At 50.0% G+C, this 25,311-nt stretch overlaps 1 protein-coding gene across 1 annotated transcript in view; it reads left to right on the top strand.

Annotated features, from left to right (window-relative positions):
* Positions 1-22,595, top strand: part of ABCC6 (ATP binding cassette subfamily C member 6) — a 50,912-nt gene extending 28,317 nt beyond the window's left edge. Inside the window, exons 18-31 of the mRNA XM_063100498.1 lie at positions 1,953-2,120; positions 2,574-2,748; positions 4,187-4,262; positions 5,899-6,019; positions 7,522-7,729; positions 10,463-10,773; positions 12,652-12,851; positions 15,045-15,171; positions 16,335-16,436; positions 17,398-17,544; positions 19,563-19,721; positions 19,797-19,963; positions 22,048-22,242; positions 22,487-22,595. Of these exons, the coding sequence (XP_062956568.1) occupies positions 1,953-2,120; positions 2,574-2,748; positions 4,187-4,262; positions 5,899-6,019; positions 7,522-7,729; positions 10,463-10,773; positions 12,652-12,851; positions 15,045-15,171; positions 16,335-16,436; positions 17,398-17,544; positions 19,563-19,721; positions 19,797-19,963; positions 22,048-22,242; positions 22,487-22,595 (2,265 nt within the window). The remainder of the gene's footprint in view (positions 1-1,952; positions 2,121-2,573; positions 2,749-4,186; positions 4,263-5,898; positions 6,020-7,521; positions 7,730-10,462; positions 10,774-12,651; positions 12,852-15,044; positions 15,172-16,334; positions 16,437-17,397; positions 17,545-19,562; positions 19,722-19,796; positions 19,964-22,047; positions 22,243-22,486) is intronic.
* The last annotated feature ends 2,716 nt before the right edge of the window (positions 22,596-25,311 follow it).

Raw genomic sequence — 25,311 nt, 5'->3', positions numbered from 1 at the left:
CACATCTGGTGAGGGCCTTCTTCTTGGTGGGACTCTACAGAATCAAGCTCCCACATGAGCGTCAGAGAGGACAGTCAACCCACATCACCAGTAAACAGGATACACGCATCTGGAGCTAGGGACTGGGCAGGGGTTAGAAACTATGACTAAGCATAGTGAATGGCAAGGTCTAGAGATATTTTTGGTTGTCACGACTGGTGGAGGATGACACTGGCATCTAGTGGGTAGAGGCTGGGGGTCCTTCTAAACATACTACAGTGCACAGGACAGCCCCACAACAAAGAATTATTCAGTCCAAACTACCAACAGTCTCAGGTTGAGAAACCCGGGTCTAGGCACACTCCTGTCTCAGGACTTTTGCACATGACACTCCAGCCATCTAGAAAGCTCTTCTCCCAGACCCCATCAAGGCTCACTCCTCCCCTTGTATAATACTTTAATACTATCTCCTCTTGTGAATTAAGTATTATTGAGACACAGCCACTTCTGTGCAATTACCTAATATCCATGGATGCTTTTGCACTCTAAGGTCAGAGCTAAGCAGCTGTGACCAAGACCGTATGGCCCACAAAGCTTAAAACAGTTGCTCTCTGGCCATTTCTCCTTCACAGAAGGAGTTTGCTGACCTCTGGGTTAGGGAATTATCAGTGGAAAAGTGAGACTTCACATTATGGAGATCCCATGGTAGCTTTTCAGACCTTCCTCCCTTCCTCCCTTCCCTGAGTTTTCTGGGAAGAAGGGGAAAGGCCCAGAGAGCATTCCAAGGACCCCCATTATGGGCTGAGGAGAAGATTAAGCCAGAGAGAGCGGCTGAGAAGGAACATCCAGGAAGCAGGACGAGGCATTGTGGAGGCCAAGGGATGAATTTCAAGAAGGGAGAGGTGGCTGCTGTCCTCTGCATCTGTCCAGCCTCTGTCATGTGCTAAACCAAACATCTGATGTCCCACAACCTACTTTTCCCGCAACCCATCCCAACTCCGGAGATGAAAGCTCATCCCTCCAAAGGCTCAGAAAGAAACCCTTGGCGTCCCCCTTGATTCCTCTTTCTCTTACATCCACATCTAGTCCATCAGCAAATCCTGTTGGGTCCACCTTCAAAGCAGGCCTGGAATGTTCTGGTCCCATCCACCGTCACCTCTCCTCTCCATTGCTGCGGTAGCCTCCTGGCTGCCTCCTGGTTTCTGTCCTCACTCGCTGTAGTCTAATCCCAACACAGCAGATAGAGGGATTCTGTTCAAACATAGGTCAGATCACATCCTTCCTCTGCTCAGAACCCTCCAGGGTCTCCCCATTTCCCTCAGAGTTACAGCCCCAGTCCTGACAATCCCTGACAAGGTTCCCCATGATCCATGTCCCTTTATCCCTCTGCCCACCTCCTGTCATGCCACCCTTTCCTGCTTCTCTCCAGCCACGTGGAGCTCTGCAGTGTTCTCTGTGCACCCAAAGCACACTCCCACCTCAGGGCCTTTGCACTTGCTGTTCCTGCTGCTGGACAGCTCTCCCCAGGGAGTCCACATGGCTCCTCCTCACCTGTGTCACCTTCCCTGACCACCTAACCCAACTCATGCTACTGCACCTACATCCTCACCTGCTTTATTCACCTGCATGGAAGGCAGGAGGAAAGGAAGGACTGAAAAGCTACCACTGGATTGGGCAAAGGGAAATAGCTGGTGTCCTTGACGAAGGCAGTATCAGTGGAGACATGGGAGCAGAAGCCAGACAAATGGACAGAGAAGTGATCAGGAGGAGAGAAGGTAGAGACTCTGCAAGAATGCTTGACTGGGTAAAGGCTCTCAGAGCAAGTGTTTAAAGCTGGGAGTGGCCCTGGGGGACAGGCACAGTGAGCTGTACCTCACCCTATGAGCAGATATGCCCCTGATCGACACTGGCCCAGCTGCCCCAGCCTCACCCAGCAGGTGTAGACTCAGGTCCTGTCCCTCTCATGGCCACAGGGCATGAATCTATCTGGTGGCCAGAAGCAGCGGCTGAGCCTGGCCCGGGCTGTGTACAGGAAGGCTGCTGTGTACCTGCTGGATGACCCCCTGGCGGCCCTGGATGCCCGTGTCGGTCAGCATGTCTTCAGCCAGGTCATCGGGCCTGGCGGGCTGCTCCAGGGAACAGTAAGTTTGGGAATGTGGGTCAGAGGACACAGGGCAAGAGCAGAAGAAGCCCTTATAGTCCAGTTCTAATCACTTCTATCACACCACCCTGTCCTTGAGCCCAGTTTTCCTCTGTGTATTGGTCAGCTTTTGCTGTGACAATGCTAAGTAACAAACACCCCCAAATCTCAGGCTTATGCAGCAGTTATCTCTTGTTTATGGAGTTGTGGTTAAGCTACTAGCTCTCTGCCTCAAGTTATTGGCCAAGTTCAGATGAACTCCATGTCTTCTTGTTTCAAAACACAGGTTGGAGTCCCCTCTGTGTCTCGATGTAAACAAGCTGTTTTCAGAAAAGAGGGCAGGAACAAGAAGGGGAGCTCTCCCCACTCTGAGCCCAGGGACACTGCCCCCCACCCCTAGCTCTGGGAGACTGGCCATGCTCATGAATGTAACTCGCACCCCTTCCCTGCCCAGACACGGATTCTCGTGACCCACGCGCTCCATGTCCTGCCCCAGGCTGATCAGATCGTGGTGCTAGCAGATGGGGCCATTGCAGAGATGGGTTCCTACGAGGAGCTTCTGCACAGGAAGGGGGCCCTGGTGGGCCTTCTGGATCAAGCCAGCCAGCCAGAAAATGGAGGAGAAGGAGGTACTGGCTGGGCTTTGCTAATTCTCTGTGCCTGGCTCCTGGCTCCTGCCACCCTCAGGGGAAAAGCTCCCAGCATCCCCCTGGCATGAGTGGAGCACTTCAGTCACGTTCTCCCTGCAGGCCCAGGCCTGGAAGCAGACAGCTCTCCCGGGAGGCCATGTCTCCCTTCAAGAAGAGCCAGTGACACTGCCTACGAGCCAGGAGCTAACTGCTTCTGTAAACATACAATATCTCATGTCGTGCCCCCACACAGCAGGTGCAGTTATCACTGCCATTTTACAGATGAGCAAACTGGGTCAAAGAGAGTTAAGTCATTTGCCCAAGGTCACAGATTAGAACTTGGGTGTGTTCAACTCCAGAGTCTACACTCGTGGCTGCTACAGAGACTGAGCAAGAAGGTCTTTGGTGCCTAGAAGGCTATGACATGCTAGCTAGGGCTTCTAATAATCCAGAGAACACAAAGCCTGCTGGATAGATGATGAGATTCTGGAAGGAAAGCAACCAATCCAAGCTCATCCACAGTGAGCAAAAAATAACAACTAATGGCACATCACGTACATTCACTAATGTAAGCAGCCCAATGCCCCTTTGAGGTTGTTATGTTACTCTAATAGCCATTTCACAGACAAGAAAACTGAGGCACAGAAGTTAAGGAACCCGTCCAAGGTTATGTGGCAATGCTAAGATTTGGACCCAAAGAACTTGACTCAAGAGAATGTTTTTTAATCACAAGGTTACATGCTTCCCCTCTATGCCAAAGCAAGGACTCACACCAAGGTCTCCCCCAATCTCAGGCTCTACCTCTTCTGAAAACATCTGCTCAGCACCAGCCCACCCTGGTAAACACCCTAAGTGTCAATTTACAATGTTGCCATTCTGGAGCTTGAAGATCGATCCTGCTCATGTGTCTCAGTCAGCTTTTGCTGTGGCAATGCTACATAACAAACAATCCCCAAGTCTCAGTGGCTTACAGCAGCAGTTATATCTTGCTTAAGGGCCTGTGGTTAAGTTGCTAGAGCTCTGCCTTGGGTTATTGGCCAGCGTGGGGGGTTGTGGGGGGAAGGTGTCCTTCCTGGAGGAGATGGCACCTGAAGTTGGGTAGGAGTTAGCTGGAAAAGAGCATTTCAGGTGCAAGGAACTGCTTGAGCAAGGGTGTCAGGGGAACTGGAGGCAACTTGACTGTACAATGTCCACCACTGTTTTTCCAACCCCAACTTCATAGCAGGTGCTCAATTATATTTGCTGAGTGAATAAATGAATGAATGAGGGGGTGAATGAATAATATTCCTGGAAGAACCCAGGAAGGATTGAAAGAGATTGCTAGAAAGGTGGCAAGAACCAGATCAGGGGAAACGGATGCTCATGGAGGTTAAGACCACAGTCAGTGGGTGTCAGAGCCAGTGTGTGGATGTGTGACAGGACTTCCTTGACCTTGCAGAAACAGAACCTGCAACCAGCATTGAGGACCCTGGAGGCTCCTCTGCAGGGGGGAGGCCCAAGCCCAGACCAGAGAGGTGAGTTCAGTGGAGCTGGACATGGGTATGGCCCAGGCTAGAGCTAAAGTAGGGCCTGCTGTGTGACCACCTATATCTCAGGCAGGTGGGGCAGCCAGAACTACTATGACAAGAGCACCTGCTGAACATATTCATGTGCTCAGCTATGGCTAATACACCAAAATGATTTGACAGTCAGTTAGCCAAAGTGACAAAGTCCCCAGATGGTCAGTTCATGGAGCAAACAATTTGCCCCCCATGTGCTGAATGCCTTAAAGTGGACATGTCAGAGTTTTCTTAAAGGAAGGTGTGTCCGAATTTTCTCATTGCCAGAGTAGGGCAGGGCTGGTTCCAGAGAAAGAACCTTGCCATAGTTGTTAATGACATGCCAGGCCCTGTCATTCATGCTTTGACAGGCAGTCTATGCAAAGGGCTCAAGTCTATACCCCTGGCATCACTTGGTGCTGGCCCAGAACACACAGGCAGGAAGTCACCAGGAGGAGGCCAGCCTTTTTATTCCAGCCCCCTCCACCCAGGGCACAACTGGACTCACTGTGGGGTTGTCTGCAGCAGAGGGACTTGGCCACCTGGTGTTCTCCCTTCTTACGGAGGGTGGCCTCATGAAACAGACAAGGGCCACTGGGTGCCAGATGGTTTGAGCTTAAGTACCTCCTGTGCAGGGGACATTGAGTGGACTTGGTCCCTGGAGATAATTGAAGCTGGGCACAGCTCCTTTCTCCCCATCCCAGCTAGCCACCCTGAGAGCACTCCTGAGTCACACTCTGGGCAATCCCACTTGTCCTCACGGTGCACAAGAATCCCAGGTAAGATCAGATAGATGGGTGGGTAGGTAGATAGATATGGATATTTAGATATGTGAGTGGATGGATGGATGGATGGATAGAAGGATGGATAGATTGAGAGATGATAGATGATAAATTGATAGATGATACATAATAGATAATGGATGATAGATATTATCCTCTTTTTTATAGCTTGGGAAACTTAGGCACAGAGCACTTAAGTCAGCCTACTCTATCTGTGCTACATAAGGAACAATTCCCAAGTCTCAGTGGCTTACAACAGCAGTTATTCCTTGCTTATGGTCTGTGATTAAGCTACTACAGCTCTGCCTCAGGCTACTGGCAGCCTGGGGGATGGCAGAGGGAAGATGTCCTTCCTGGGGGAGATGGCACCAGAAGTTGGGTGGGAGTTAGCCAGAAAAGAGCATTTCAGGCACAAGGAACTACTTGAGCAAGGCGTCGGGGAAACTGAAGCCATCAAGAAGCCATCAGCATCTGAACTGTGCAAAGTTGACATTCTGCCAAGCTGAACTGACAAATTTGAGGGTAAACAGTAAGGGCAAAATAATTGCATCAAAGCTTAGGCCAAAATAAAAACTCTGAAAACAGAATTCCAAAGTTGGGCAGATAAGTTCATTCAGTGAAATGGCATTGGAAGAACAGGCTTGCTTGACCCGGGCTTAGTAGATGGCATTTAGCCAGGACCACACACGGAGGAGGGAAGCAGGATACCCAGTCAGCGCGTGAGTTGAATGAATGAATGAATGAATGAATGAAGTGGAAGGTGTACCCCAGAGCTCAGTGGCTACCAGTGGGAGAAACACTGATTTGTCCTCATTTCCTCTAAATGACAGGTCCCTCAAGTCAATCCCTGAGAAGGACGGCATCATGTCAGAAGCCCAGACAGGGGTTCCTCTAGATGATCCTGAGGGAGCAGGACAGCCAACAGGAGAGGACCGTGTGCACTATGGCAGGGTAACCACCAACAGCCCCCGCCCCTCCCCACACACTGCCGCCGCTGCCCCTGAAGGCCCAAGTCTCCCACCAGATACAGCCCTGGGGCAGGGAGATACTCATCTTTATTGAGCATCTACTGTGTGCCAAGTAAGATTCTAGACCTCGCAATCACCCTATAAAATAGATGGTGATACCTCCATTTTAGAGATGAAGAAACTGAGTTCTTAAAGAGTTTAGACTTGTCTGTGTTCTCATAGCTAGCAAGTGACCAGGCTGGAACTCAAATCTAGGTCAGTCCAAATCTGAAGCTCGTACTATTTCTCCTCTTCTATACTGCTTTGTCCGTCCATCCATCCACCCATCCATCCCATCGTCCACCGATATGCTCATCCACCCACCCACTCACCCACACCATCCACCATTCATCCACCCCCTCATCTACCCACCCACCTATCCATCCATCACACCCAACAATGCACCCATTTACACCATCATCCATCCACCCACCCAGCCAGCTAGCAAACATGAACAGAGCACCCACTATGTGCCAGACAAAATCTCTGTCCTGGTGGAGATTGCATGCTAGTGACAATAGGCAGACCGCAATTAGGCTAATAAGCTATGTCATATCAGATCATGATAAGTAAGTGCTATAAAGAAAATAGAGACAATGAAATGGAGACCAGCTGAGGGTCAGGGTCTGCTTGGATAGGATGTTCTGAGGAGTGACATTTGAGCTGCCCTGAAGGATGCAAAGGAACCATGGAAAGAGCAGGGAAAAGACCATTCCAGGCAGAGGGAATAGCAGGTGCAAAGGCTTTGAGATGGGAAAGAGCCTCAGGTCACCAGAGAAGAGAAAGGGGTCCCATGAGACTGGCAGCGTAAGTCAAGGAGTTTGGGATTTCTTCAAAGAGCAAGAGGAAGCCACGGACAGGTCGGTAAAGCAAGATAGGATGAAATTGATCTTTTAAAAAATTCACTCTGGGGCCGAGCCTGTGGCGCACTCGGGAGAGTGCGGTGCTGGGAGCGTGGCGACGCTCCCGCCGCGGATTCGGATCCTACATAGGAATGGCTGGTGCACTCACTGGCTGAGTACCGGTCACGAAAAAGCCAAAAAAAAAAAAAAAAAATTCACTCTGGCTGCAGCTGTGTGGACAACTTCAGATTTGTAGGAGCAGGACTCTAAGCAAGTGGCTTAATGTCTCTGTACCTCAGTTTCCTTATTTGATGAATGGAAGTTATTGTGAGCATAGAGACACGTGCCTGTCCCATAGAAGGTGTTCAAGAAAACACACTGAAACCAGAAAGCACTTCAGTCTGTCCCTGGGCCACTGGAGCGGGTATAGAGGATGGGGATCCTGAGGCTAGGTGGAGCCTGCAGAGGAGATAGTGCTCCTGGTGGGAGGCACTGAGAGAGGACCTGCGAGGTCTGCCCCATTGGCATGTTTTGGGGAGCTTCACATGGCCTTGCCCCAACTTCCCCCCTCACCTGGGGCGCCCTCCCCCCACATGTGCTGCAGGTGAAGAATGCCATGTACATGACCTACCTACGGGCCGTGGGCACCTCGCTCTGCCTCTATGTGCTCTTCCTCTTCCTCTGCCAGCAAGTAGCCTCCTTCTGCCGCGGCTACTGGCTGAGCCTGTGGGCAGATGACCCGGTGGTGGATGGACGGCAGACGCAGGCAGCCCTGCGTGGCTCAATCTTCGGGCTCCTCGGTTGTCTCCAAGGTACCCCTCACCCACCTTCCTCATCCCCCATCCTCCCAGCTGCACCAAGGGGTGCCCACCCATCCTGGACTCACCCTGTCCTCCCTGAACATTTCTGCAAAATGTCCTGGGTCCACGCATAGACCTGTCCTTAAGATGAGACTGGAGGGAGTGGGGGGACAGGACACCTCTTTTCTGGCACCCTCAGAATCTCTCCCAGCCCCTCCCCACAAGCAGAAGGCAGCTCCAAGGTCTGCCTGTGGGTGACTTTCAGTGCCCCCACCCAAGTCTCCAGATGGAGCCAGACCTCTCCGTAACAGACACATCACAGCCACCTCCCATATTTTTCTTTTTTTTTTAATTGAATTATTTATTGAAATAATTGTAGATTCACATGCATTGCAACAGATAATGCAGAGAGCTCATTGTAGACTCTGCCCAGTTTCTCCCAATGGTAACAATATTACAAAATGATAGTACAGTTTCACAAGGATTTTATTATTATTATTATTGGTTATGGATATTCATGGGGTACAAAGCTGGCTGTCACCACTTGTGCCCAAGATGTGATGGCCAGATCAATACTATCAGCATGCTCATTACCACAAATTGTGATTATTCTCTGTGTCCCACACCCAACTAATCCCCGACCTTCATCTCCCTCCCCCTCTTCCCACCCCACTCGTCTGTTCCCTCCCTCTGCAAGTCCAGCGCGCCACTGTGGTCTTCCTTTCCTTCCTTCTTTCTCTCTTAGCTCCCGCTTCTGAGTGAGGACATGTGATATTTTTCTTTCTGTACCTGGCTTATTTCACTCAGCATAATATTCTCCACGCTCATCCATGTGGCTGTGAATGGCAGAATTTCATTCTTTTTTATGGCAGAGTAGTATTCCATGGTGTATATATACCACAGTTGCCTTATCCAGTCATCTGTCGATGGACATTTAGGTTGGTTCTGTATCTTCACAAGGATATTGATCTTGATCAACCATTGATCTTATTCAGATTTCCCCTGTTTTACTTGCATGTGTATGAGTGTTTGCTTCTATGCAATTTTATCACCTGTGCAGGTTCTTTTCCTGCATCCACCTTCACAGCTGAGATACTGAACAGTCTCATCCCCACAAGGGTCCCTCGTGTTGCCCTTTTATAAGGACATCCAGCATCCTCCCGCCTCCCTTTCCCCGCCCCTAACCCCTGATCCTTCTCCCGTTTTAAAACATGGCCTGGCTGAAGGGAATAACGGGGGTGAACGTGTGAGTTTAACCTCATCTTTAAAGGGTGATTGTACTGTTTTAGCTTTGACTCAGCCTGATCCATTAGAGGACCTGGGCCACATCATCAAAATGCTATGAGCCCGTGTCCTCTGTAAAATGGGGACATCAGACATGAACCCTTCTAGTCCTAAGAATCTATAGACCTGCTCACCAGAGCTGGGTGTACAGTGGAGACTCAAGATAAGCGGTTCCTTAATCAAGAGGAATTAGAAAGTGAATTGTCAGAGTTAGCCGAATCATGAAATTAACACAAATCCCCATTCAGATGGCACAGTCCTCTCTCAAAATCCATCCACATCGTTCCTCATCTGATACCGAAGAGCAGGTCTTACTATCCCCATTCTAAAGATGGGGAGACTGAAGCCCAGAGAGACTGATAAGTTATGGTTCTTTTGAATACAAAGAACAGAAAATTCAGCTCCAATTCAAACTGGTTTAAGCAACAGGAGAGTTTCTTGGCTCATGGGACTGGTATCGTAGATAACTAGCTTCAGGTATGGCTGGATCCAGGGGTCCAAACAAGGCTGTCAGAAGTTACTTCATCACCTTCCTCTGTGGTAGCTTCTTGTCCAGGCAGGCTACCCTGCTGGTGGCAAGGTGATATTCCGCAGTTCCAGCTTGGCCACCTCAAAAAAGCAAGTACCTCTTTCCCAAAAGTTCTAGCAAAAATCCAGGTCTCACTCTCATTGGCCTGACTTGGGTCATACATTTATCCCTGAACCAATCGCAGTGGTTCAGATTGGCCAGGGATGAAATGTGCCCCACACCAGAGTCAAAAGGTAAATGAAATTAGCCCCATCTCAAGCACATAGATTAGCACTGGGAGGAAGGGTGTATGGGGATACTTTAAAAAATTCATGGAAAAATAGAATTAATGATAATATGAAACTTTCCATGGACTTTTTGAAGTACCCTCATGTATTAGTTTCCTAGTACAACAAATTGCCACAAACTTGGTACCCAAAACAACAGAAATTTATTCTCTCACAGTTCTGCGGCAAGAAGTCTGAAATCAAGGTGTTAGCAGGCTTGGTTCCTTGTGGAGCCTCTAGGGAAGAAACCACCCCATGGCTCTCTCCTAGCTCCCAGTGGCTGCCGGCAACCCTTGGCATTCCTTGGCTTGTGGACACATCATTCCAATCTCTGCCTCTGTCTTCACATCTTCTCTTCTGTATCTCTGTGTCCTCCTTTCTTCTTATAAGAATACCAGCCATTGGATTTAGGTCCCATCCTAAATCCAGGAAGATTTCATCTCAAGATCTTTAACTAGTTACATCTGCAAAGACCATTTCCAAATAGGGTCATATTCTAAGGTTCTTGGTGGACATGAATTTGGGGAGACACTATTCAACCCCCAAGAGGGTGGGTCCATCAAGGGATAATCAATCAGGGTGGCCACCAAGGTGGTTGGGGAGATCTGCCCAAGGCTCCCCAGGGAGACTCCAGCCCTCATGCTGTGATGTTTTCTCCCTCCCTAGCCATTGGGCTGTTTGCCTCCATGGCCACGGTGCTCCTAGGTGGGGTCCGGGCATCCAGCCTGCTCTTCCAGAAGCTTCTGTGGGATGTGGTACGGTCTCCCATCAGCTTCTTTGAGCGGACGCCCATCGGGAACCTTCTGAATCGCCTCTCCAAGGAGACAGACACGGTGGATGTGGACATCCCAGACAAATTCCGGTCCTTGCTGATTTATGCTTTCGGACTCCTGGAGGTCATCCTGGTAGTGACAATGGCCACGCCTCTGGCTATTGTGGCCATCCTGCCACTGCTGCTCCTCTACATTGGGTTTCAGGTAGGGAGAGGCTGGGAGGCTCCTGGGGCCATTCAAAGTCACCCCAGCCAGGCCCCTGTCTCTAGGCAGGACTCAGAATAAGAGGTTCTGCCCAGCTAGGCATCTGGGGGCTGCCCCTAGAAGAATCCCCAAGGGTGGAGACACCACAGTCTGTTTCTAGTATCTACACTAGTCTCCATCTTCCAAATGTTCTTTATAACTAGCATCTTGTCCTACTGCGGCTGCCTCTTCTACAATGATCTGGAAACCAGGAAAGCATTGCCATGTCTCAAAGACTGTTGTTTTAAGCCAGATTCTTTCACTTGCCAGGGCCAGAGACCAACTTAAATGAGCTTAAACAAAAGAATGAAATTGAATGGCCTGTAAAACTAATGGTCAAGGGTTTGGATTCCCATATAGGCCAGTCACAAAAAAAAGAAAAAAAAGGGTGGCTTGCATTCCTAGGTGCAGTTGGCCCAATTGTCACCAAGACACTGTTACTCTCTCCATACCTTAACTCAGTGGTTCTCAAAGTGTGGTCCCAGGACCAGCAGCAGTATCACCCAGGAGCTGTAGATGCAAATTCTTGGGCCCCAGCCCAGACCTACTGACTCAGACACTATAGAGGTGGGGCCCAGCAATCTGGGCTTTAACAAACCCTCCAAGTAATTCTGATGAGTGCTAATGTTTGAGAATCGCTGATTCAGCTCTGCTTGGCCTAAATTTGCACATGCTTTCTTAATGGGGGGTAGGTCTGATGGTCACCAGCAGCTCTATACTCACATTGTCCCTCCTTAGCAAACCCAATACATAGAAGATTTTCTCTAGCTCAGTATTCTTATATCAATCCCAGGGAAGGTTCTGATTGGCCCTTTATGAGTCATGTGCCCATTCCTGAACTAATCACAGTGACCAAATGGACAGAGTACTCTGATGGACTAGGCTAGGTCATGTGACCACCTCTATGATCAGGTCCCATGATTAACGATGCCCCCCAACCAGACCCTTCCCCAGGAAATCAGAAGTAGAGTGAAAAGAAAACATGGTAGTCAGACAAAAGCCATGGCCACCACTGTCCTCCACAGCTATCCCAGTCTTCTCTAAGTCCTCCTGACTCTGGGGATGGGCTGCTTCTGTGAGCTCTGGAGTCAGCAGAGATAGGTTTGAACTCAGGCCCTGCCACTGGCTGTAGAGCTCAGACCAGCTACTTAGAGCTCAGACCAAGCCTCGGGTGTTCTCACCCGTAAACTATGAATGACACTAATGCCCACCCTAACATGAGTGAAACGCTTTTTGTAAAGAGGCTGGTGCACAGCTTGGGTATTCAGCAAATGCAGGTTCCTCCCTGCCTGCTTTCCTGCACATGACTTGCAACCTAAAGCCAAATAACACATATTATTTGTGTGTCACCTGCCACCTGGTGTAACCCTTGGATTACATGAGTGAACCTGACTTGGCCAACCACCTCCGTTACCCATTACAATTTTGTTCCCCATGACTAGTCCTAAGTGAAATAGTTGGCCTCGGTGCTGGGCAATGAGACATTTACACTAGGTTGGTGGTTTTTCAGCCCTAGCTATACATTAGAATCACCTGAAAGGCCTTTTAAAAATACCAAAGCCAAGATGACATCACCAGAGATTCTGATTCAGTAGTTCTGGAGTAGGGCAAGGTAAGTTTTTGAAGCTCTTCAGATGATTTTCAAAAGAACCATGGAACTCTGATTCTGCAAGGAAATTGGAGCGCAGAGAGAGCAAGCAACTGGCCCAAGGTCACACAGTAAGCCGATAACAGAACCTGGTCTAGAACCCTGTACTTGGGGCTCCCTGTCCTTCTGGAAGCCATCTCTCTGTGTCTGAGGCTTCTCTTCCCTCCCCTCTCCCACCCCTACTGCCTCAGAGCCTGTATGTGGCCAGCTCATGCCAGTTGAGACGCCTGGAGTCAGCCAGATACTCATCCATCTGCTCCCACATGGCTGAGACATTCCAGGGCAGCACAGTGGTCAGGGCGTTCCAGGCCCAGGGACACTTTGTGGCTCAGAACGACATTCACGTGGATGAAAGCCAGAGAGTCAGTTTCCCGCGACTGGTGGCCGACAGGTAGGAAGAGCCTGGGGTCAGTGCGGGTGAGGCCTGAGGTCATAATGTGTGGCTAGAGAGGTCAAGTGATCTGCCCCAGGTCACACAGCAAGTGGGGGGACAAAGCTGAGGCTAGATCCAACAGGCAGTCTCTCGGCTTGCACTGTGAGCAGATGGAACTTGGCCTGAGAGATCCCCAACAGCAGATGAGTGGAGGTCAAGAAGCAGCTTCTGTTGCCAGGCAACTGGACCAGCCTCTATTGCCTTGGGGACAGAGCAGCTATGTAAGCATTCTTAGCCTCCTTCCAGTACTAAACAAGAACACAAGCTTCGGGCACAGATAGACACAGGTTCAAATTCTAGCTCTACCACTTACCAGGCTGACTGATGTAGAGCAAGTTACTTAACCTCTCTGAGCCTCATTTGTCAAACTGGGATCATACTTATAAAGTGACTATGAAGATTTAAAAAATACATTCATAGGTAATACTTGTAACATGCTTACTACATGCCCAGCACTGTTATGAGCAATTTATGTGGATTAATTTATTTAATCCTGTTAACCCCATGAGGCAGAGACTGTTTTGTAGATGATGAATCGCAGAGACAGAGAGGTTTGGAAACTTGCCCAAGGTTACACAGCTAATACCTAGCTAATGGAGCCAGGATTCGAATCCAGGCAGTCTAGTATCACAGTATGGAGTCAAGCACACAGTAGGTACTCAATAAATGTGAATTCCTTTCTCCTTTCTTCCCAGGTCCCCAGCCAGCTGGGGCTGTCAGGCTCTGTAACTGTGGACAGTATCTCAATTCCACATATTCACTGGGAGACCTGACCTGCCCCTTCCTCGGGTCCTGGCCTAGGAAGGAGGGACAGACATCAGAAAGCACCTACTGTGTGCAAAGCTTTATTATTTTCATGCTGTACATGGTATATCTCGTTTAATTCTCTCAACTGTAATCAGCCATGTATTACTTCGTTATACAGATAGGTAAACTGGGGTTAAAAGTGAAGGGAATCTCCCAAGGTTAGCCAGCTAGGAAGTGACAGACCCTAGGTGGGTTGTTGATCATTTATTCATTCATTAGTTTGTTCACTGAAACACAGCTTTTGGAAAGGGTGTGTGCTTTCTTGCATCAGTCAGGGAAATGTGGCTTCGAATCCTGACATTTGTTACATGTGTGACGTAAGCAAGTGCCTAACAGTCTTAGCCTCGGTTTTCTCATCTGTCAAATGGGAAAAACAATTCCCTCCACCCACCATGTTAGGAGGACTAGATGTTATATTTTAAAGCTCAGAGCTCCCTGAGGACAATGATTTTTTTTTTTTTTTTGTCTATTTCGTGACCGGCACTCAGCCAGTGAGTGCACCGGCCATTCCTATATAGGATCCGAACCCGCTGCGGGAGTGTCACCGCGCTCCCAGCGCTGCACTCTCCCGAGTGCGCCACGGGGTCGGCCCCTGAGGACAATGATTTTTATCTGTTTGGTTCACAGCTATGTCCCTAGCACCTCAAACATGCTTGTCACACACAGTAGGTGTTCAGTGCATATCTATTGAATGAATGGATGGTAGAGTAGGAATTCAACAAGAGGAGTGCTTATTTATTCAACCATTCAAGATGTATTTGTTGAGCACCTACTATATGCTGAGTCCTGTGCTAAGTACTAGGGGTAGAGCCAAGAAGGAGAGTCAAGGTCACTGTCCCTGTGGAGCTCACGATCTGATGGAGACCCATAGTCAACAACTGACTCACTGTTTAGTTATAGAGTGATGACCATTGTGAAGGACGTCATCTGTGACGTTAGCAAGAAAAAGGAGGTGCAATCAAGGAGGGCTCTGAGAGGAGGTGACGTTTGAGCCGACTTGTACATGGACATGTTGCCAATGTGAAGATGGAGGTCAGGGTTCAGGCTGGGGCGACTGTGAGAGGACATGGCTTGCTATATCCCAGGGACAGAAAAGCGGCAGCACAGTAAAGCTCTACCAAGCATTGGGTGTGCCAGGACCTGAGCTGGGCTCATGTGACACGGAACAACGTCACCTTCTCCCAGCCACCGAGTTTAGGTGGGGCCTTGGATGTAGACAAGACTACTGCTGGGACCCCCGTGGGTACAGAGCTGGCATGTGACCTGTTATTGTACCCAGAGAAGCAGGTCTCAGAAAACAAGGGCAACACCTGCCAACCCACTGTTACCTGCCTCCCTTCGCAGGTGGCTCGCTGCCAACCTGGAGCTCCTGGGGAATGGCCTGGTGTTGACAGCTGCCACGTGCGCAGTGCTGAGCAAGGCCCACCTCAGCGCCGGCCTCGTGGGCTTCTCTGTCTCCGCCGCCCTTCAGGTACTCCCAATACCCCCAACCTGGGCTCAGGGGTGCAGGCAGAACTGGAGACAGACCCCTGCCAGCAGGACCTTCAAGGACACCCAAGTCCAAACTACCAACCAGTGAGGAAAACACAGCTCTACAAGAGCTAACTTAGCTGAGAGGATCTTGCCAGGACTTGGGCAAGAATCCTCCTTCTCGGAGTCTCAGTGTGCTCATCTGAAAAACGGGCGAACAATCCCATCACTTCTGATGTTATAGAGACTAGTTGAGACAAAGTATATACAGCACACTTGTGGTGCATGGTTAACTTTGTATTAACTATGGATAACAGCATGTCATGTCAGGGCATGACATCTGCATATGTATATATACATGTAAGTAGCATCATTATGAATGAGGCATTGTTCTAGGAGCTGTATAAATATAACTCATTTCATCCTGCTCATGGCCATCAGGGAGGTACTATTACTGTCCTTGTTTTACAGCTGAGACAACTACAGCAACTAAGCTTAAGGATAAAGTAAGAGGACGGGGCGGGACAGGGCAGGGTATTTTTCTACTGTGCAGCCTGGAAGGTCTCTCTGAGGAGGTGACCTATGAGCTGTGGCCTGAAGGAAGTGAGGGAGGGGACCAGGGAGAGGGCACTCCAGGCAGAAGGAACAGCAGGAAGAAGGGCCCGGGGGTGTTAGAGGTGGAGCAAGAAGGTGGGTGTGGCTGGAGAGGGTGGGTGAGGGTGGGAGTGGAGGGAACAAGGTGGGGAGAGGACAGGGCTGGGGCTCACAGGCCCTGGTGAGGAGCTTGGAGCAGTTCCAAATACAATGGGAAATCAGTGGTTGTCTAGCCCCTATGGGGACACTGTCAGAACAGAATCAGCAGGCCTGGGTCCTGCTGGGTGTCCTTGGGAGGGCCACGTGCCCTCTCTGGTCCTGTCTCCCCACCAGTATCAAGAAGTTTTCCTATCTGCTCCGAATACTCTGGTTTTACTGAAGGAAGGGAGGGCTCCTGTTGGCTGAAGCCAAATCCCATCCCCTTGGACCCTGGTCCTCAGACCATCCCATTCTTGTGTCCCTTCTTTCTTCCCTCTGGGTCTGGCCTCCCAGGCCCTGCTGCCTTGGGGGGCTGATGCAAGCCTGCATGTGGCCTCCCCAAATCCAGCCTGAGGTGTCTTCTCATACCAGGTGACCCAGACACTACAGTGGGCTGTCCGCAGCTGGACAGATCTGGAGAGCAGCATCGTGTCAGTGGAGCGGATGAAAGATTATGCTCGGATGCCCAAGGAGGTGATGGGTGGGAGACGGGGCAGGGGGGTGCCCCAGCTGGAATGTGCAAGGCAAGGCAGTGGGCCCAGGTTGACATCTGCCGTGGGCACCCTCTTCTCCCCCCACTCAGCCCGCACCACTGTAGGCCAGACAAAGATGACAGCAGTGGTTAAGAGCGTGGGGTGTGGAGCAGAGTCAAATCCTGCTTCCTTTGCTTCCTAGCTTGAGCAAGGCCGGTCACCCATCTGAGTGACAGAGGGCCATGAGGAACAGCAATGCAGGGCAGTGTAACAGCAACATTATATTAAAGTGACTGCAACATAACTGCAACACTACAGTAACAGAACAGCAGCTTAGCAGCAATGTATCAGCAACATGATAGCAACAATAACAGCAACAATATAGTAACATGATAGCAACATGCCAGCAACATTATAGTAACAGAACAAGAACATAATAGTACTGGGTTTACTGGGGGGATCAAATGAGATCCTGCAATAATGGACTTAGTACAGTGTCTGGCCTACTGTAACCATTCAATATAAATCCTTCCTCTTATTAGCCCCATTTCCCAGGTGGAGGAACCAAGGCTCCAGAGAGTAGAAAGATCTGTTCAAGATCACAGGAATAACAAGTAGCACCATTGGTCTCCATGCTATACAGTCCTGTCCTTTTCACTGAGACAAAAAGGACCATCCACTCTTACTACAGAAAGAGAGGATATTTTTCACAATAAACAGTGGTTAATAATAAGAGATTAAAGTGAGCCAACACCATCATTATTTTTATGCTTCCAGACATTAATTTTGTTAGCCTTGCTATGTGCCATACCCTCTCTCATTTAATTCACATAACAACTCTATAAAATAGCAATAAATATGCCTATTTTGCAGAAGAGGAAACTGAGGCTCAGAGAGGTGGGCCATCTTGTGAGAAGCCCTAGAAGAAGGCTCCTCTGACTCAGTGTCCCCTCCTGCTCCAGGCCCCCTGGAGGCTTCCCACCAGTGTATCCCAGCCCCCCTGGCCTCACAGGGGTCAGATCGAGTTCCAGGGCTTTGGGCTGAGATACCGACCCGAGCTCCCACTGGCCGTGCGGGATGTATCCTTCAAGATCCATGCTGGAGAGAAGGTGAGTGGCTCTCCCCCAGCGTCTTCCTCATGGAGGCCAGACCCTGAGCACCAGCTGCCTCCTCAATGTCCCCACCTCAGGTCACCTAGTTTTCAGACCCACCACACCCTAAACTGGACTCCTCATCTTCCCCAAACCTGCTTCCATCTGGTGACATTCCCCATCCATCTTGATGTCCCCAGATGAGGAGGCATCTCTCCAACTTCCTTCTTTCTCTAACATTAATTGGACACCTAGTACGTGCTGGGCAGCATGCTAAATGCTCCTCCATACACATTATCGAGTTGCATGGGATGGGTTCCTGGCTTTGCTATGGGCAACCTTGGGCAAGTCAATTCATGTCTCAGTCTCAGTCTTGCCATCTGTAAAAGGGGAATAATGATATTGACCTCATAGAGTTTTTGTGAACTTTGAGTTAATACATATAAGGTGCCTAGCACATAGCAAGCACTTCAGGATGTTTACTACTGCTTTTATTAATTATTATTTGCATTTTTACTCTCACAACAACCCTATGAAGAAGGTACTAATACCCCATTTTACAGATGCCTAGTCAGGCCCCTTCGTTGAATCTCTTTCTCCTCTCCCCACTACAGACACTTCCTCCCTGCTGCCCTCCCTGTCCCTCCTCCACTGCCCCAGGCTCCCAACTGAGCCCCCAGCTTCAAGCCTCACCACCTGCGGTCTGTTCTCTTGTGATATTTGAGCCCATTGTTCCCCTGCTTGAAACCTTCCACCAGCTCCCAGCTTCCCTCAGGGTAAAGTCTAAACTCCTGCACTTGGCATTCAAGGCCCTGCCCAGCGCAGGCCCTACCCCATCCCCCACCTCATTGATTACTATGCCAGGGCTTAGCCAACATTTGCAGAGTAGCTGCCTCTGGGCCAGGCGGGCACATGGTGCTACAAGCTCAGTGAACTCATAGTCTTGTAAACCCACCTGGTGTGATTTACCTGGAGTCTTCCCTCTCCCCAAACTCCTACTCATCCTTTAAGGTTCCACTCAAGTATCTCCTCCTCCATGAAGCCTTCCCTGATTACCCCATCAAACCCCATCCCAGGCAGTATGAACAGCACCTCCTTACTTACCTCAATTACTACAGATCTGGCTTTTTCATCACACTATATTAAAATTAAGATTACCCAGTTGCACTATTTCCAAGACCAGACAGCAAGCACTCTAGAGCAAGGACTCTAATTTCTTTATTCCTGGTGCTTAAAAGTGTGCCTGGCATACAGTGGGGTAATCCACATGTTTCATTCATTTATTAAACAATTGAACCTTCCCATGTGTCAGACACTGAGGATGCAATAGTGGCAAGAGAGAGAAGGATGGGAGGAAGGATGGGGGATGGACAAAACATGGACAGATGGAAGGAAGAATAAGGAAGCGTGGATGGATGAATATAAGGAAAGATGAGGAATGAATGGAAGAAAAGATGATGGATGGATAGCTAGGATGGGGTGGAGGAAAGGATGAGAGGTGGATGCATAGGGTGGGGGATGGATGCATAGGGTGGGGGTGGATGCATAGGGTGTGGAGGTGGATAGAAGAACAGAGAGACAGACAGAAGAATAAGGGATGATGGAGAAGTATGGATAGAAGGGTGAGGAAAGATGGAGGAGCAGAAGGAAGTGTGGGGGTGTAGAGTGAGGAGGGAAATAGATGGAAAGATGGGAGAGATCAGGATGAAGGGAAGACGCGAAGGATGCACTGCAAGGTTGGATGGATGGATGGATGGATATATGGAAAAGTGGACAGATGGAAGGGTAGATGGAGACATGGAAGGATGGGTGCTCAAAGGATGATGGACAGATGGATGGATCTTGGGTATGGAGAAATGTCTCCCAAATATGAGGGTACTTTGAAAAATTTGTGGAAAGACAGAATTGAAAGATGATACAAATCTTTCTGTGAACTTTGAAGTACCTTGTAGTGGCCATGACCTGTCTGGGCTGTGACCCGCCTTCCTCTGGCCGGGCCTGGTCAGAGCAGGCCTTGACCTCCCACCCTCTGGCAGGTGGGCATTGTTGGCAGGACCGGGGCCGGTAAGTCTTCTCTGGCCGGGGGCCTGCTGCGTCTCCAGGAGGCGGCTGAGGGCGGGATCTGGATCGACGGGGTCCCCATTACCCACATGGGGCTGCACACGCTGCGGTCCAGGATCACTGTCATCCCCCAGGTAAGGCCAGTGGCGGGGGGGGGAGGGGAGAGGCGTGGTGGGACCCTGCTCTAACCCGCTGCCCCTCCTGGCCAGGACCCCATCCTGTTCCCCGGCTCTCTGCGGATGAACCTGGACCTGCTACATGAGCACACGGATGAAGCCATCTGGGCAGCCTTGGAGACAGTGCAGCTCAAAGCCTTGGTGGCCAGCCTGCCCGGCCAGCTGCAGTATGAATGTGCCGACCAAGGTGACGACCTGAGGTATGGTCACCCCTCCATAGCCAGGACCTGTAGGGAGCTGAGGTGGAAGCAAGAATGTGCAGGCTCTCCCCAGGGCACTGACTGGGACCTCAGGAAGTCTGCTTCCCCCCATGAGATTATCAGCCCTATTCTATTAAAAATCATACATCCCATCCCTTATCTGCAGTTCTAAACTCAAACACGGTCTCTGGATACCAAGTTTCTTTTTCTTAAATTAGCTTCCTAAATTTATTTGGTGGCAAAACCCAACCTCAACTGACATGAGGCTACTTACAGTCATTATTTATTCCCCTCAGTATTATTTCGCTACATAAAAAAATGTGTTTGATATTGGATGCTAACCCCACACCCACTTGGGCTGTTGGTGTATGCCTTTTTAAAAAAATTTTTTAAGTATAGTAAAATATACATAAAATTTATCTTAATCATTTTTAAGTGCATTGTTCAGTAGTGTTAAGCACACTCACGTTGTTGTACAGTAGATCTCCAGAACTCTTTTAATCTTGCAAAACTGAAACTATCTCTGTTAAACACTAACTCCTCATTTACCCCTCCGCCAGCCCCTGGTCCCCACCATTCTACTTCCTGTCTCTATGAGTTTGACTGCTCTAGATACTTCCTGTGAATGGAATCATACGGTATTTGTCTTTTGGGACCTGGCTTATCTCACTTAGCATGATGTCCTCGATCATCCATGTTGTAGCACGTGACAGAATTTCCTTCCTTTGTAAGGATGAATAATATTCCATTGTATGGATGGACTACATTTTGTTTATCCATTCATCTGCCAGTGGACATCTGGTTGCTTCCATCTTTTGCCTATTGTGCATAATGCTTTTATGAACATAGGTGTACAGGTGTGTGCCTTTTTAAAAATCGAGACGTTCTGGATTCGTAAATCCATCTGGTCCTGGGGTGTTCAGAGAAGGGACTATAGAAGGTAATGGGTTCCAGCACAAAGGAGGCTGTGTAGCTTGGTGGGTTAGAGCATCAACAGGTGCCAGACTGCCTGGGCTCAAAACAGTTGTAGGATCTTCGGAGAGTTACTCAAGCTCCCGTGCCTCAGTTTCCTCATCTGTAAAATGGGGCTAATCGTACCTAGCTACCTATGTGAGGATTAAGTGAGTCATATGAGTAAAATTGTTGAAACAATGTCTGGCATACAGGAAGCAATAAATATTTTAATCCTCAGAGCCACACTCTCACTAATCCCATGTCACAAAGTAGGAATCTGAGGCCTGAGACTTGCTCAGGATTGCCCAACTTGTTAAGTGGTGAGGCTGGAGCAGGGCCCAGGCACCCTGATGTTTACATGGCCATAGTAGGTTCTGGTTCCCTGAAGAAACGCTTCTACGTGGAAGGTTCTGCTGTGAGAGGAAGCAGAGTGTAGCAGGAAACAGCCCCAGGGGCCAGTTCCCATCTGGGTCAGGGGTCTTACTGGCTGCATGATCTTGGACCTCAACTTCCCCATCTGTCATCAAAGTAAGAGAAGTTACTTCATGCCAAGGGGTTACTCTGCAACTAGCACACACAATGTTATATGATTTTTCTTATCTTCACAACTAAGTGAAGAAGGACCTATTAGGGGCACGCTCTGGAGTCAGAGGTCCTAGGTTCAAATTCTGACTCTACCACTAACACTGTGACCTTGGGCAAGCCACTTAACCTCTCTGCGTCTGTTTCCCCCTCTGGCAAAAGGAGAGAACAATATCTACCTTTGTGGTCCTTACGAGAGTGGAGTCAATATATACCCCAGCACTTAGAATGGGTCTGACAGATGACAAGGACCACAGAAGAGAAACAGAAATAGCCATGACTGGAAATAGAAAATAGCCATTTCACAAGTGGAGAAACTAAGGAACAAATGGGTTGAATGACTTGCTTGCCTAAAGCCATCCTGCTCAAAGACAACCAGATGAGGATTCCCCTGAGCTCTGTAGACTACAGACCCCAGGTGTGGGGATGTGCACCCACGCAGGCACCTCACTTCTACAGCTGTCCCAGTACGCATTTGTGGGGATGTCCTATAAATTGTGACATACAGGCAAATGTATATCTGACCTGATTGTCCCACTCATTCCCAGCGTGGGTCAGAAGCAGCTCCTGTGTCTGGCACGTGCCCTACTCCGGAAAACCCGGATCCTCATCCTGGACGAGGCCACAGCTGCTGTGGACCCAGGGACGGAGCTCCAGATGCAGGGCGCCCTCGGGAGCTGGTTTGCACAGTGCACAGTCCTGCTCATCGCACACCGCCTCAGCTCAGTGATGGGCTGCACCAGGTAAAGCGCCCTCCCGCAGCTGGAAGGTGTCAGGTGCAGTCCCTGCCCACAGGGGTCAGAGAGGAAGGGATGCCCAGGACCCATGTCCAGCAGATACTTCCAATGTGGCTGTCAAGGTCAGGAAGCTGCATGGAAAATCAGACTCCTGGGCAGCAAACCTTGGGGCAGATATGCTGGGATCCCAGAGCTACTAAATGCCTGGGCTGGGATCCAAAAAGCAACCTTGTCTCCCTTTCCCCCGCAGGGTGCTGGTCATGGACGAGGGACAGGTGGCAGAGAGCGGCAGCCCAGCCCAGCTGCTGGCCCAGAAGGGCCTGTTTTATAGGCTGGCCCAGGAGTCAGGCCTGGTCTGACTCTGGCCCCTCAACTGTCTCCCCACCGGGCCAGACCACAGAGCCTGCACTCCTGGAGATGCAGTGACTTGGGGGTCATTGATGGCCCCACATGATGTTGAGTCTAGACCCCTCTCTGCTCTCTGGGAGGAAAATGCCAGTGAAAGTGGCTGATTGTCACAGAGCATCAGACCTGGAAGGATCCAGCAGCCCGTAGGTCTGCCTGGACAAGGCCCATCCAACCCTGTCCACCCTGGAGCCAAAGTTGCTAATGGCTCTCAGCCCTGGCTGCCCATTGGACTCACCTGGGGAGCTCAAAAACATTCCCAAGCCCAGGCTTCATCCCAGATCAATTAAATCAGAATCCCTGGGGCTGGGGCAGGGTGAGGCCAGGCAATGGCAAGTGTACTTTTTACAAATTACCCCTTTTATTTTGAGATCATCCTAGATTCACATGCAGTTGTAAGAAATAATAAGAGAGATCCTGAGTACCCTTTACCCCATTTCTCCCAATGGCAACATTTTGCAAAACTCCAGTACAACATCACAACCAGGACATTGACGTTGATACAATACACCCATCTTGTTCAGATTCCCCACTGTACTTGTACTCATTTGTGTGTATTTAGTTCCATGCGATTTGATCACATGCGTAGGTTCGTGCAGCCACCTCCACAGAGAAGATACAGAATAGTCCTGTCGCCACGAGGATCCCTCCTGTTGTCATTCTGTACCCACACTCCATCCCCTCCTTCCCCCGGAACCACTGATCTATTCTCCGTTTTGGTGTGTATTTGTCAGGCTCCCCACACAATTCCAATGTGCGGCCAACCCTGGGAACCACTGCCCACACCTCCTGCTGTTCCTTGCCCCTGTAGATGAGCTCCAAGGGGCATCTCGTCTGAACTTGACATACAAGCCAGGTCCCCCCACACCAAGGATGGGCCCTTTCTGGGCATGAGCCAAGAACAGTGCACATGTTCAATTGCCAAAATGAGAGGAGAGGAGCCTGCACTCCTTGGCCCCCGCCGGGAGAATTTACCCAGGATTTGGCACATTTCATACATGTGGTTACTAAAGACCGAATTCCAGTTTCTTGTGGGAGCCCCAGCAGCCACCAGAACACCTAGCATTTCTGCTCCAGACGCTGTAGAAGTGAAAGGTCAGACCCAGTTGAAAGTCAAGTGCTTGCTTTAGCCAAGGACAATCAATGCACAGCTCAAAGCATCGCTCATGCCTGTTTCTCACAGTGGCCAGAATTCTAATACTGGACCCCAAAAAAGCTTCAGGCAGCAGGAAAGAGAAAGTAAGAGTCTAAAACAGCCGAGCTTAACGCCACACACAGATAGCTGTGAAGGCAGCCTGAGAAACCAGACAGCTCCCTCGATCCCAACTTTATGCTAGCCCAGGGTTTTGCTCTGACCTAATGGCATTGCTGCAGAGATAAGACAGTTAACGCATGGAAATGTGCTGTGCTCACGGAAAGTGGGGAGGGTACATACGGCCTTCCTCCACCTTACCGCAATTGACATGGCTGGGTAATTCTCTGCCATGGGGAGCTGTCCCATGCACTGTGGGATGTGTCACAGCATCCCTGACCTCCACCCACTGGATGCCAGAAGCATGCCTGCCCTGCCCCCCACCACAGTGGTGAAGATATTTCTTCAGACACTGCCATATGTCCCGAGGGGTCAGAATCTCCTGGCTGGGAATCAGTGGTCTAAGCTGCCCCCCTGCCATCAATAATCCACCAGATACTTGGGCAGTGGCTGTGGCAGTGTCGGAGGGGCCCATGGACACCAGCCTGCTCTCCAGAACACAGTGACTGCTCTGCCCCAGCCAGGTGATGGGGACTTTCTGATGGTCCCTTCTGACACAGGGTCCTGTGATTCTCCCTTCAGCCCGGAGTAATCTAAATCTAGATCTAACTGCAGCTTCTGCCACCTTTTACCAAGATGTAGCCAGAAGCTTCTTTTGATACCTTCAAGATGGGCTCGCCTGCACCAGACCTGCTGTTACCACCTATTACTAGCTTCATTTTGCAGATGAGAACTGAGGCTCAGAGAGTTGACATAACTTGCCAAGCTCATCCAAATAGTGAGTGGCACAGTGGGGATTTGCTCCTGGGCCTACCTCCAAATCATCACGGGGGATGTGGGGACAGGGCTGTCCTTCGGAGAAACGGAAGGCACCAATACAGCACTTTTCTGTTCTCCGCATGGAGCTGAGCCACCTGGCATCCCCCGCAGAGTGGTCACAGAGGCTGCTGTGCATTTGGCAAACTCAACCGGGATTGCTCCAGGGCCACCAGAGCCTGTTTCATGGGCCAGCGTCTGCCAGGAAGGTGGCTGGCACGTGGGAGCCAGCACTGTGAGACGTGCTGACAAGCTGCTGCTGGGCTCACACCATGGCAACCTGGGAACCAGCCACGCCAGCGGAGCCACCCAGGCCATTAACCCCCAGCCATGGGCTCCTGCCAGCAGGGCCTGGCTGGCAGGTGGAATGTGGTTAGATCCAGCAAGGCCACATTGACCTTCCTTGGCCAGTGTCTGTTCCAGTAGGTTCTTTAACCTCATCCCTATCCACCTTGTCACTGCAAACACACAAATGAAAGTGCCGGCCATTGCCTAAATGACTTGCCCCACAGTCACTCGGTTAACCCTCACAACCAGAGGACGAGGGCACCATCATTCAGCCCCTTTCTAGAGTCCTTTAATGAGGAGGGTACTACCAGGGG

This window comes from Cynocephalus volans, chromosome 6 (genome assembly GCF_027409185.1).
Source record: "Cynocephalus volans isolate mCynVol1 chromosome 6, mCynVol1.pri, whole genome shotgun sequence".
Taxonomy (NCBI): Eukaryota; Metazoa; Chordata; class Mammalia; order Dermoptera; family Cynocephalidae; genus Cynocephalus; species Cynocephalus volans.
Note: the sequence above shows the minus strand (reverse complement) of the source record. Positions and strands in the feature narration are given on the sequence as shown.